The 13,641-nt window shown below is 34.4% G+C and overlaps 2 protein-coding genes, 1 long non-coding RNA gene and 1 other non-coding gene across 4 annotated transcripts; 1 reads left to right on the top strand and 3 right to left on the bottom strand.

Annotated features, from left to right (window-relative positions):
• Window positions 1–780, bottom strand: LOC149526619 (uncharacterized). The gene is made up of 2 exons (XR_016351792.1): window positions 705–780; window positions 1–572 (listed from the first exon to the last, which is right to left on the bottom strand). It is a non-coding gene; the product is annotated as an uncharacterized LOC149526619 (long non-coding RNA).
• LOC149526618 (U6 spliceosomal RNA) lies at window positions 693–798 on the bottom strand. Its single transcript, XR_016351813.1, has one exon. It is a non-coding gene; the product is annotated as a U6 spliceosomal RNA (small nuclear RNA).
• A 5,202-nt stretch (window positions 799–6,000) lies between these two features.
• Window positions 6,001–7,980, top strand: LOC110425158 (Putative membrane lipoprotein). Its single transcript, XM_021439976.2, has one exon. It carries the CDS (start codon window positions 6,714–6,716, stop codon window positions 7,668–7,670), a length of 957 nt encoding a protein of 318 aa, XP_021295651.2. The 5' UTR covers window positions 6,001–6,713; the 3' UTR covers window positions 7,671–7,980.
• A 1,240-nt stretch (window positions 7,981–9,220) lies between these two features.
• Window positions 9,221–13,149, bottom strand: PGGT-I (Prenyltransferase family protein). Its single transcript, XM_021439943.2, has 11 exons — window positions 12,787–13,149; window positions 12,208–12,283; window positions 12,036–12,094; window positions 11,818–11,957; window positions 11,517–11,572; window positions 11,350–11,426; window positions 11,209–11,254; window positions 10,725–10,849; window positions 10,390–10,457; window positions 10,226–10,313; window positions 9,221–9,700 (listed from the first exon to the last, which is right to left on the bottom strand). The coding sequence occupies exons 1-11, from the start codon at window positions 13,039–13,041 to the stop codon at window positions 9,548–9,550; spliced, it is 1,143 nt and encodes a 380-aa protein (XP_021295618.1). The 5' UTR covers window positions 13,042–13,149; the 3' UTR covers window positions 9,221–9,547.
• Between the last annotated feature and the right edge of the window lie 492 nt (window positions 13,150–13,641).

The following is a 13,641-nucleotide window of genomic DNA, read 5'->3' as shown; positions in this document are numbered from 1 at the left end:
TCAGAGGATTCACCATGATTATAAGAATCGTTGACACAATGGATTTAGCTGCCATATAAAGAAGAGTCAGCCTCTTTGTCTCAACCTTCACATTGGCTCCAAATTACTCACTAGCAACTTAATTTTTCAACCTGCAAAAGACCTTGATTAATTTGGGGGCACTTCTCTGTTTCCACAATACTTTATTTCCTTGAATCTTCCTTATGTTCTATAACATAAAATGGCAGGAGATAAGCATCAATAACTATCAAATATAAGCAATTTAGCACTATTTATAAGAATTCAGCTCAATAGTCAAGTGTAAAGACCATACTAATTCAAGCACAATCTCAACCAAAAGAAAGAATAAAAGAAAGGGTACTTTGATTAGTAAGAGAAGTCATTTCCTATATCAGATATTCAGTATCTACCAAGGAAATTTAAACACCCCAAAGAGTGCGAGTTTATAGATTGCAGCTACTGCATCAATTTGTAGAAGAACACATCATGCATTAAGGATCAACCACGCCCTTTCATATCCAGGGAAAGCAAAATATTTTGGCATGACCAGAGAATTGACCACCTTCAAATCACTGAAAACAGATCAACTAAGTCAGACCTATCTGAATTTAAACTACCATGAGCCTCTTTATCAGTTGTTTAGCTAAAGGAAACAGGGAAAGAGGTGGAAACAGATGCAAAAATTCTGGGAAAAAAATTTGGACCATTTCTCGATTTGTGCGTGTCATCCTTGCGCAGGGGCCATGCTAATCTTCTCTGTATCGTTCCAATTTTATCGGATGTCCCCGAAGGGAGGACACTGCACTCCTCATTTTTGCTATATAAAATTTATTTACGATATGTTTCTAACTAATGTGGGAGTTTTGGTTGGATTCTGACTAAACTGACTAAGACCTTGCAAGTGGGCTGGTTGTATCTTAAACGTGGCACAAAACCATGGGTTTTGAGGTTGTAGGACCCTGTTAATTCACGTAAAACCCACACGTGGACTGTTGACGTGTCTCAACCTGATTAGTGGGTCTTAGTCCCGGACATCAAGCCCAGCTGATCACTGTTCCTGAAGTAAGGAAAAATTTTTCTTGGGGGAATTAGCTTGAAGCTATAGTCAAGTTTTGATAACAGATGGCAACAATTGTCATAAAGCCTGAATGTTGAAGAAAAATGAAGAAGAATATTGACATAACTTGATGATCCCAAGTTGCAATTAGATAATTACAGCTCGTGATTTTTGGGTTGATTCAGAAGTATCAGTAAGGGCCAAGCGGAAAAGGGCTCTGTCACTTTCTGTAGTTTGGGTCTTCAATTCTTGGATGATGCACTCAACTGGTTCTTTCAGGCTAGCTTTTCTTCTCTCTTTCAAGTTCCAAAGTTGGAGAAGTATGTACCTCACAATTCCATTGTACACATTCAATCCCAACAATGCATTAGATACAGCTTTGCAAACCTCATCACAGTTGATTATTTCCTACAACATCCAAAACAAGAGATATGAGAATAAAACTCTGCACATTTTTTAAGTATATTCATGTTATCACATCAAGTTCACATAGTTCATCCATGCCATATATGGTTCATACCATTGTTTTTTCAATTCAAAGCTCCCTAAGTAGGTTCACCTACTTGACCCTAACCTGTTTCAATCATACTGCTAATGTATATATAATTTGTAACAAGACTTGTGTTCATATGGTTGAACATAAATGATGGGCATGCAATGGGCTGCCTTCTGATATAGTTGTAGGTCATGGAAGTCAAGCATTGTCCATGAGTATTTGTGGGATAAATGGTTGAGGTCAAACTTTGCTCTTCATAATCTTTTCCATAATAACAATATAAAAAAAATTCTGATTCTTCTGTAACTAGTTCGAACAGCACCCATGATCAAGAAACTTGATCCATCGGCCATCAGAACATGCAAAGAACAGAACTAAACAAAAGCTTCTTATGTTGAGATTAATAGATGCTCATGTTAGTATGTTAGCAGGTGAAGAACAAGCAAAGAACAGAACTAAACAAGCATCTTATGTTGTGATTAATAAATGCTCATGTTACTATGTAAGCAGGTGAAGTGGGATTAGGTGAGTAATTTGATTATAAGTAATTTTTATTTGTATATGCGATAATTATTAGATTTCCACATAATTTCATATTTATATATATAATTTGTATTTTTTAAAATTTGATTATAAAAATGTCATCTTCAAATGAGAATAGAAGAAAGCAAAGAAAAAATTTGATCATAAAATCTCATCTTAGAATGAGCATAAAAAAAAGCAAAGAAAATTCTGTGAAAAAATGACATTTTTATTTCATATTTTTTATATAATTTATATTTTTAAAAAATTTCATCATAAGTAATTTTTATTTGTATATGCGACAATTATAAAATTTCACATAATTTCATATTTTCTTATATAATTTATATTTTTTAAAATTTGATTATAAAATCGCACATCTTAAAATGAGCATAAAAAAAGTAAAGAAAAATCAAAGTTGATGGGATAAGCCAGAGGGCACTGCCTTTTTATCATATCTGAGTGATGTGGGATAGTACGCGCCTACTCCTGATTAAGCTCCTATATTGCTCCCATGATTGGGAATGCCCTTTTAAGCTAAGATTGGATTGAGTCAGTGAGATAGAATATTCCCATGCATGCCCAAATGGAACGATGCAAATTACGATGAAATGAAGTGGGGATCCTTAAGATATTCATCCCAGAATTAGCACACTTCCCAGACTCCTGCAGCAGCTCATCATTGCTCTTACAATAATACTTTGGTTCATTGCTTGTACGTCTCCAAGCTCTCAACTCTTTAAGAGTTGCCTCCATCTTCCTCAAAACTTGTGTATTGTCTTCATCTCCCATATATATATATATATATATCAGGCGAGGGAAATGCTGCTGGTTAGGATCCTTCAAGGTGTTGTGGATGTGAGAGGAGGGCCAAGAGTCAAATTTAATGACCCAAATGAAAAGAGAGAAAAGGTTGATTTACTTATGGAAAATGAAGATGGGATATAATCGATTTTACTGCTCGTGTTCTTGTTATCTGGTCATGAAACCTCATCATTTTTCTACATGATGACCATCCACAAATGTTGCAATAGGCTAAGGTGGGATCATAGCAACTCACCCTGAAGCAAAACGCAAAGAACAGAAATGAACAAGCCTCTTATGTTTTAATGAATAGAAGCTCATCATGTTTGTATGTAAGCAGGTCATGAGATGGGAGTTTTTGTGCATCAAAGTAAAGCTGAGTAGATGGGGCTTCAATCTGCATTGAGTTGGTTTCGCTGCAATCTGCATTGAGTTGGTTTCAACTTCAAGTCAGTTTTGTTTAACATTAATGCTAACCAAACTTCAGAAATCTTCAAACAAGAATAAGCATAACCACCAAGACCAAGACCATAATCTCGGATGTTAGGATGCACACAAAGTGAAGTTCCAAGCACCATTACGGATTGTAATATCTGTATTTGTTCATTGTTTTCTGATATACAGAACACAGCCACAAAAATGTTGAAGGCAACCCTACATTTTGGTGAAAGTTTATTTTTTGACTTTGAAGCTTAGAGATTAACTGCACCCAGATTCCAGCACAGGCTGAATTCTAGTAGATAAGTGTAAATATGCAGAGTTGAGCTCCATCCTAGTCCTAATAACGTACTATTTATAAGAGAAATAAAATGATATCAAGTATGAACAGAATGACCCAGAGAATACTCAGAGCAAACCCAGAAAAGCAAATGAAATTGCAAGCTGAAGTGCCCCATGCCAATGGTAACAGATTGATCTTGTGGGATCATTGCTTGCTAAGAATGAAAGGGACACAAGGGACAAGACTTCAATCCCTGTATTTATTAAATACTAACTACCAGCTATCATCATTTTGAAGTATCCTGCATGGTGGCTACCCCACATTTTTTTGAGGTTCATTTGCTTTATATAAACAATCATTTGAAAATTTTGAATCTTACCTGCTTATATTAAAAATCAAAAGATAAATTCTGGTGCCAATGGACAGATAATGTTTAAGCAAAGTCTTGACAGAGATATGCAATGTGATTTTTTAGCAGAAGCTTACACTTGATGGTGATGTGCTCAACATGCTGTGCTCACATCTCATCCAGATCATGTGGGCTAATTTAGTACCACCCATGCTTGTAGGGTACCCCCTTTCTTATTCCCCCTAACTTAAGGAAATGACAAGTGCAGTAAAGCTATGAAAATATCCCTCCAACTCACGCCACCTTTTTGTTTTGTTTTTTTTTTCCTTTTTATTTTCCCCCTTTTAGTGAATTCCAAACAAGTGAAAGAAAATAAAAAGGTTGTCTCATGGGAAAAGTCATAGGTAATGAAAAAGCCTAAAAATAGGGGATGTTTGGTTCATAAGAAAATCTTCTTTGCAAGATTTTGTTTCATGTAGTTCATTGGTGGAATGATTGGGAAATGGAAATTTGATGCTACTCTTTTAACTAATCTTTGTCCTCAATGGGGGAATCTTTCTACCCAATCCCAACCCAAAGCCCATCTAGGTGCAAAAATTTTTAGTCAAAAAGTCTTATTTATTTATGTACATATATTGGTTGAGTTATTATTATTATGCAAATGATTCAAACTTACAATCTCTATTGTTTTCTTTACAAACAAAACTACCATAAAAGGAGCTTGAAAAAGTATCCTTGAAGTAACCTTCCAGGGTCTAATTCCATCATACAATGATGATAAGCACCTCCATTGATGTTTTATGCCACCAAATTTATATATATATATATATATATATATAATATTTAAAAAATTCTTAAATTATTAAAAAATTTAAATAAATTTTATTTTTTTATTATATTTAATCAAATCTTTATTTTTTTATTAATTAAAATATCATTTATCATTCTTTATTATGTCAATGCTTATGTAACATGTTGATGTAGTTTGATAATATAATTATGTGATATTTTTATCTTTTATGTCACTATCATATGAACATAAAATAATAAATGACATTCTAATTAATACCAAATGAGCCTACCATTAATCATAAAAAACTATTTAACATAAAATGAAAGTATAAAGATTTGATTAAACTCAATAGAAGTATAAAAATTTATTTAATTTTTTTTTAAATAATTCAAGAGTTTTTTAAGAGTTATTCAAATTTTAAAATTTCTTTTAGTGCTCCACTTGCACTGAAATCATACACAATAAAACCAATTATCTAAAAAAGAGAGTAGGAATTATGGGTTTCACCTAAAAGAAATGATGGTCTATGAATATATATATTTAATCCAATACCTACAAGGAGTTATGGATTTCTCTGTTTTGTGATATACCTTTCACCAATAAATCAATGTCTGCCCTCATTTATTCTTCTTCTTCTTCTAATTATATTTTCCACCTTCCCTTTCTTGGATTTGAGAATCATCCCATGTGAAGTTGTGTGAACTTCCCATCAAGAAAGACAGAAGTTCCCATATCAACCTTATGGTGGGTTTTCACTGCCTATGAATGTATGGGAAAGGTGAGTTCACAATCTGATTTTTTTTTTTTTACTGTGAAAGCCACATTGCTTCTATGGAAACTTGTGCTTTTAACTGTGGGGCTCCAAAAAAGTAAAAAGAAAAAAAAGTAAAAATGATTCACTTATTAGACAACAAATTACTAAATTACTAGTACTACTAAAGAACTATTTGAAATTCAGTAAACAATTAATTTCCCACCCTATAACAAGTCAAACACTAATTACTCAAGGTAACTAGGGGAATTTATTACCTATAGTAAATTTTTTTACAAACTTTTAGGTTTATTTCTTTTTTCCCAAATTACCCTTGTCTAAAAAATCAATACATTATTAACCAATAAGTTCTTTGAGGGGTATGGAAGTAAAAGGAAATAAAAAAAGGAAGAAAAATTCCAGACCCAATGACACATCACTTTCCTTTTATTTGTGATCCCATGTGAGTATCCCTCGAAGCAAGTGACCTCTCAACCATAAAACTACAAAGGCATTTGCCTACTCTTCTTTCCCCTGGTGGCCCTGTTTCCCCCCACCTTTGCTGTTCTTTTATTTGTCTCTCATATTTGTACTTAACAAATCTCAATTATCCCAATGATTTAAACCCCAAAATTCTTTGTTTAAGATTAAATATTCTGCATTAATTTTTTTAGTAGAACTTGTTTGATAAAAGCTTGTAGTTATGTGCAAGTGTGTGGTGGTCTACTTCATGTGGTCTTTTACAACAAAAAGGGTTTTGATAATCATGCTTAATGATTAAAATAGTGTGATTTTCAGAGGAAAGAGAGCTTTTTAGATTTTCTTTTTCAATTTTTTTAGTAGCTCAAGGGTTTTAGGACACTGTTATTTTTGCAGGTAAAGCTGAAGGGTATGTTTCTAATGCTTTTGAGAAAAGGGATAGAGTCTTGATATGACTCACTTTGGGGGAGGGGATTGTAGTCAAAGTTCATGACCTGGGTTCTTGCCTCCTGGGCTTTTGGTTTTGTGTTCTGTGAAGATTGAGACTTCTCAGTGAGCTTTTTTTCTTCTTTTGGGTTTTCTTGTTGGGTTGTTCACTTGTTCTTGCAATGAAGGAATATCTTCAACTTTATTAATAGTAAGTTTTCCCCTCTGTGTAAAGCTAAAGGGTATTTTGAGTGGAAAGTTTTGTGTATTTTGAGTTGTTTTTCTAATGTGAATTAGAGAGGGGAGGGTTGAAAATGAAATCTTTGAGTAGTGTAGGACTTGGTTTGAGCATAGTTTTTGGTTGTCTGGTGTTAGCTTTGCTTGCTGAGTTATATTACTTGTTGTGGTGGAAGAAGAGGTTAACAAGCAGAGATATTGAAAATGATTACAGCAATCCAGCTAGGGAGTTCTTTTACATGTTTTGCTGGAAAAGGTCATCTTCCATGAGTCATACAGCTTTGAATCCTCAAGAAATTAGAATGACAGAAGAACAGCAGCAATCTCATCATCATCAGCTTCATCTTCACTCAAACAAAGATTTCTTGCTCAAGCCTAATTTTGGTCACCATGATGATCCTCATGGCATGGAGAATGAGCTATTGAGGCTGCATAGTCTTTCAGGGCCACCAAGATTTCTCTTCACAATCATTGAAGAAACCAAGGAGGATTTGGAGTCTGAGGAAGCCAAGTCCAAGTGTGATAACAAAAGTAGAGTAGGGTCTAGAGGGAGGAGTTTGAGTGATCTACTTCTCACTGTGGAAACTCCATATCTAACCCCTCTTGCTTCTCCACCATTTTTCACTCCCCCTCTTACTCCCATGGAAGCTTGTTATAATCACCAAGGATTCAACCCTTTATTTGAATCCGCTACTGATGCAGAGTTTAACAGGAAAAGGGCATCTCCTCCTCCAAAGTTCAAGTTCTTGCAAGAAGCCGAGGAGAAACTTCAAAGGAAAAAGTTAATGGAAAAAGTTCACAACACTGATGAATTTGAACCATTTGGTCAAGAAAATGGTGACATGACTCCTCCTTCAAAGTATCTCAAAGATGAAGAAGACGGATCTTTCATCACAATAATTGTTGACAGGAGCAAAGAAAAAGGGTTTAATCACAATCACCAACAACAACTCCATTCAAGTACTTCCCAGGTACTTCCTCTTAGTTCTTCACCTTCAACATTCAAGTCACCAGCCAGGAATACTCCCATCTAACAAACATTTTTAGAGAGTTTCATCATGACCAACCAAACTAAAAATGAAAATTCCTTTTTTCTTTTCTGTTGTCCTTTCAGGTTTCGATTTATTATTCCTTTTTTTTTTCGCTTATTTGCTATGTATCTTTTCTTCGAGGGAGAGACCCAACATTCTCTTCCAGAACATGATGATGTGAGGTGGCCTTAATGCAAGTGGGAGGGGGACTAGTGGGGTTGCTTGTTTTATTTCAATCTCCATGTCTCTCCTGAGCTGTTTGATACCTGTAATCATTCCCATGAGTGAATTCAATTACTAATGTTCTTTCAAAGATCCATCCCTTTACTTATTTCTCTAACAAAATTCTATGCATAATCAAGTTATCGACAGTTTGATATTCCTCTGCCTGATTATTATTGTTGTTTGGTGTTTACTCAAATGACAATCTTTGGGGTACATAATGTGATGTGGACCGTCTGATAAACATCTGGCAAAAGTAGATGGAAGTGGGGTTTTGGGTGGGGCCGAGATGAGTAGAGTTCTATCTATAATCTGTATGTGAAGGAGAAAGAAGGTACACTACACTCCAACAAAATGACAAAACTGGAAAAAACACATAAAGAGGGAAGAAAAAGGGGGGAGGCAGATGGGTAGTGACTTGTTGTAAGATGCCCCTTTAGGCTTTTTCCAAAACAACAGAGGAGGATGCCATTGCCCGTGAGAGTGTGTCTCGTGGGCATACGGCCGAAAGCTAACCCAACCCACCCTGAAAAATCATTACAGTTTTCTCTCTTTCTACATTAATTGCTGGGGACTGGTAGAGAAGCTCCACGGCTTTTAGTCATGAACTCATGCTTTTATATTTTTGTTCTTTTCCTCTTTGATGCACAGCTACTACTATAACTGTTGGTTCCTTTTTTCAAGAGGGAATTGGAGTTAGAACCCTGTTTCTTTAATAAGAGATAAAAGATACGTCAAATATTCTAATATAATCTATCTATTTTGGACGTGTAATAATCAAATGCTTGTTATACGTACGTATCCTGTACATTAGTAAAAAATAAAATGTGTCTTGAATTTTCTAAAGATAAAGCCCCTTAGAAGATCGATTCAAAAAACATGTCCCTTAAAGGAGAAAGATTCACCATGATCCGAGCTTATCTCGATTTGTCACGGGTGACAAAAGTGAATCTCTATCCTCTTAAGAGGCATGTCTTTTGACAAGTATGCGCCCATGACATACAGACTTCAGTGTAGTGTAATGGTTTCAAAGCCTTGTGCCATTTTATTTTCAAAGTAGGCAGGTTGGAAACATGGCTAAATAAAGATTGTGATTGCAGTGATGCAGCACTTAGATCTTTTTGCAAAAGAGAAGACAGTAGTAAAATGCAGATGAACTTGTTTCAGATTCAAAATTGAAGTAAATTATGGACGAAATCAACAGCCCCTAGTCTTTGATAAAGTTAAGCAGCATGTCAAAGTTGTTCCTCAAATGCAGTAAATTTGCTTTCATGACCACACCCTAAGAGAGTTGAATCCTGATTTAAAGATGCATCCATGACAATAAGGGAAACAATAAAGAGGAGCAATGAGATTAATCCAATAAAAAAGGGATATCCTGTCTTACAAAGTTAACAATATTATTACATTGATCATGCCATCCTCTTCTGAGATTATGCATTGAAACTTGTTAATAAAATACAGGCTGAAACTTTTTAAATACATGCATCTTCACACCAGGGGATGGAAATCAATAGGTTTAGAAACCAAAAACGAGAAAAGATGAGTACAACTACGAGTCGGATATGTAAACATTGTGGTCCAATAAGGATGGGAGTGCAATGGAATTCAAAGATAAATAAATTACCAACCCAATGAGGTGAAGAGTAGAAATGGCGTCAAATGATTCCCAAGGCAGCAATATCTGTCATTCCAAGTTCAGCACAGAGTGGGTTCAAGCCAGGTTCTTCCAAAAGGCTGAATGCAGTATATCCGTAGTAGGAATGATATATATCTGGTAGCATCTCGGGATACTTACTGAAACCTCCAAACTGGTAAAAATTGGATATAATATAATTATCCAAAAAATACAACGATGTAAGTGACAGATAAGGGTTATTATAGTATTAGCTTACATACATGTACATGATGCAAAGCCAACCGTTTTCAACATTTTAAGCTTCACATTTACCTCTTAATGCCTTAATCCTATTTTCCTTTGCTCTTAATTTCAATTTCCCTATTGCAAAGGCATTTGATATAGAAATTTCAATAATCCCTCCCTCCCTCAAAAATTGCTTTCAGATAAATAAATCATTCACTCTAATTAGGAGATGGTGATTACCATTAAAGACTATTTTTAAAGTTTTCAGGCATTGGTGCCAGCTTTAAGCAACCAAGAAAGCAGCTTCTTATCTTCCATGGATCATAGGAGGCTGTTCCATTTACTTTATTATTTTAAATGCACAGAGCATATTAAATCACAAACTACACATGAACAATTCTACAACCACTATTTATATAAGGGTGTGTTTGAATGCATGCTGAATTTAGACTGTGTGAAGCAGTAGCAGCACCTCAGACTGACAAGTCAGCAAAAAACTGCGCAAAGCAATCTTGTCAATGAATTTGTATCCCCCTAGGATCCTTAAGACTGCCCCAATCCTACACAAAAGCACTATCTCATCAACAGAAAGACCGCTTATACTGTGTAACGAAAAATGGTTTTTCTTATACTTACCAAAATGCATAGCATGTATCACTAGATTTATTGGCTCTGCCTTGAAATCCACCATCAGTTGCCTGCCTCTGTTAGAGAGAGGAGAAGAGGAGAGGATGAAATCACTCTTGGGGCAAAAGAATGCAAAGGTGCCTAACATTCAACTCAAAAATTGAGTTCGCACACAGAGATAACAATAATGAATCATCTCTGAAAATATATTTGCTTTATTAGCATTTTATATGTTCTTAATGGCCTTTTAGGGGTCCATTGTCTACTTCTAGATATTAAACTAAAAACTGTATCTTCCTGACATAGTAAGTAATCCTTCTAGATTTTAGATGGCGAAAGTAAACCTGCATACTCCAATCCAGCAATAACGGCACATTTATGATGGAAGATGATGTATTTTTTGAGAGAAGATCATCTTCAATGTACCCCATTAACTGAAGAGATGCTACAGCACAATACGTACCACCCCCTGCATCACTAAGATTAATGCTCTTGGTAAATATCATCCAAGTGAATAGAATTTGAAAACAAAAGAAACTATAGCATGGAGCAGTTTCATGCAGATACTTTTCCTACTAAAAAATTGACCCACCAGCAAATGACACTGAAAAATGTGATAATTTGATAACAGAAGTGGTTTGGGTGAAACAAAAATGAAATCGCATCAGTTAAGTAAGACTAAAGTCATGCTCAGCCTAATTTGTTTATAAACTCATGAAATCTAAGAGAAATGAGAAAATTACAGATAAGCAGTGATTAGACCTGCTCTATGTGCATGGAGTTGACAGAACATATATCAGCAATTACAAAACATGTTTTTTAACTCACCATGTGATTCTGAACCAGGCGTTAAGCCAAAGCCACCGTCATAAGACTGAGAGAATAAAATCACTTCTACTTCAGTATATATAGCATAACACAAAAATAAAATGGAAACATTGAGAATTGAGCACTGCAGTACAGGCATACCTGGCAATTTAAGATGAACTCCTTGGCTTTCTCCCTATCCATGCCACTCCAATCCTCCAACATAAAACAGACAGCAGCTGATACACCAATTAGCTATACTGACATTTCACTATGGAGAACTCCAATTGATAGAGATTTTTGTAACTGCGTAATGATTCAGTTCTTACCAGCACAATATACAAATCGAAGATCTGTCTCTGCCCCAACATGCAAAGGCATAAAACTGCAAGATCAATACAAAAAGAAAGAACAAGTCAGCTTTATGCAGTAGTAATCAGTGTAGAAGATAAAATTTTTCCTTTCTTTTCTATTCTTTGCTGGTGCATAAGAACATTATCAGGGTACTTTCATTGCTTTTACAAACAATATGCATAGTTAGACTTTGATGAAGCATATCAATCAATATACATCTCTATGAAGCATCTAAAGCAGATTTATTCTGTAAATAGTAAGTATTTTGAAGAATACCTTCCATCAGGCTGCTGAAGGTTTCTCATCGAAATCAATATTGATTCTTTGTCTATAGTCAAGAGATTATATCCAACAGTCTTTAGTATGGCTAGGGCACAATATGTGCTTGCCAAGTGGCCGGCATTATAAGCTGAAACCTATATGCCGACTAAACAGATTAACTAAACAATTAATAATAATAAGAAAAAAGATAATGCACACTGAGTTTCTCTTACCCCATTTTCATCAGGAGGGAATTGTGAAGTCCTAGAACCATGAAACCCATAAAATTGACCTACACAAATCACATCTCTGTTTAGAAAATTCTTTCTTTTTTCTTATATCAAAGCACAATAGAGCATCAAAACCTAACAAAATAATACAACATTTTTCAGCAAAAGCCCAAACCATTTTTCAGTTCAGCTTCACTTCGCGGATGAGCTTGAAATGATAAAACCCAATTGGCAACTCTGTCTTTGTCGACCTAAAATACATAGAAAGCCATAATCAATAAACATTTTTAAACTTTTTCATGATGGTATATACAGCTAATTAACTTAGACAAATTAAGAATCAAATTGTCTTAGAAAGGAAATTCTTTTATTTCTTACTTTTCACTAGAAAATACAATTATGAGCCAAATGTTATAAGAGTTTAATTAAAGAAAGGTTCTTCAAGTACTTTTTATGAAGGTATAATCAGCTAATTCAGTATTGCAATCAGAATCAAAATTCTCTAAAAAGAAAAATAAAATTTAATATTTTATCTCTTAATTCAGTCAAAATATGATAAATTTGATTACTCTGTTCAAAGACTTCTCCGATCAACCAGTAAACAATTACTACAAAATTAGATACTGCTATTTACTTTCTCTCTTTTTATCTAATTTTAATTTTTTAACTTCAAATCAACATTTTCTGCCAAACCGTAACCCTAAAGTTTCTAAAATAACAAATTCGAAAAATAATAAGCGAATTTAAAGGTTACGCGATCTAAGGCTTGGAGGAGGTGAAGGCCAGAGATGGTGAAAAATGCGAGAGTGAGGCGATTGATTTCCTGCGACTGGTAGTACTGAGGTATCAAATTGTACATCATCTCCAAGAACGCCACGTGTCGATCTCTGTCGAAGTACCGCAGCCGCGATGGCGGTGACGATAAAGCCGACGGCGATGGCGACGACGTTTCGTCTTCGTCTTCTTCTTCAGCTTCGGAATCCGCTGGGTTCCAACCTCTCGTCGCCATGCCGATTCCGCTTTTCGAATTTCTAGTCTTTTTTCCTTAGTTACTGAGTTCTGACTTTCCTTTTTTTCTGTTTTTCTTTTCCCCTAATTCTTTTGCTAATAGAATAAATTTAAGCATTAAATTAATTTTTATAAATTTTAAAATAATGACTCACAAGTGCAAACGGTCGGTACCATATTAAAGTTTCAAAAATTGAAAATTCGAATTTATCTTACACAAAAACTTACTGCATTGAATTATTATATTTAATGGAATAGATCTAAAATTAAATTATGTTAATAAATTTAATTAATTTAAAAAATTAAATTAAAATAATTTTATATATAAATAAAATAATTATAAATTTTATTAAATAAAGTTTAATTATCTGATCTGTTGATTGAAAAATTCAATCATCGAAAATCAAAAAAATTGATTAAAATAACCAAATATATAAAATCGAACATCTCAAAAATCATTCTACTTAAATCAAAAATTTTGAAATCAAAATTGAAATGATTTTGCTCACTCCTAATTATAATGGGTAAAAAGGTTTATATTATTTGGTTTAAAATTAAAAAAGAGGGTTGGGTTGGGCAAGTGGCAACTAGCAAAAAGCCA

The sequence above is a fragment of the Theobroma umbraticum genome, unplaced genomic scaffold, assembly GCF_002168275.2.
Source record: "Theobroma umbraticum cultivar Fairchild unplaced genomic scaffold, ASM216827v3 scaffold_81.0, whole genome shotgun sequence".
Taxonomy (NCBI): Eukaryota; Viridiplantae; Streptophyta; class Magnoliopsida; order Malvales; family Malvaceae; genus Theobroma; species Theobroma umbraticum.
This window is presented reverse-complemented; position numbering and strand designations above follow the sequence as displayed.

Coding starts and splice junctions, on each gene's coding strand:
- LOC110425158 (XM_021439976.2), top strand. CDS start 6,714: ATGAAATCTTTGAGTAGTGTAGGACTTGGTTTGAGCATAGTTTTTGGT.
- PGGT-I (XM_021439943.2), bottom strand. CDS start 13,041: ATGGCGACGAGAGGTTGGAACCCAGCGGATTCCGAAGCTGAAGAAGAA. Junction 11,958..12,035: donor TCCCTCCTGATGAAAATGGG/GTAAGAGAAACT, acceptor GTCGGCATATAG/GTTTCAGCTTATAATGCCGG. Junction 11,427..11,516: donor TCGATTTGTATATTGTGCTG/GTAAGAACTGAA, acceptor TTGGTGTATCAG/CTGCTGTCTGTTTTATGTTG.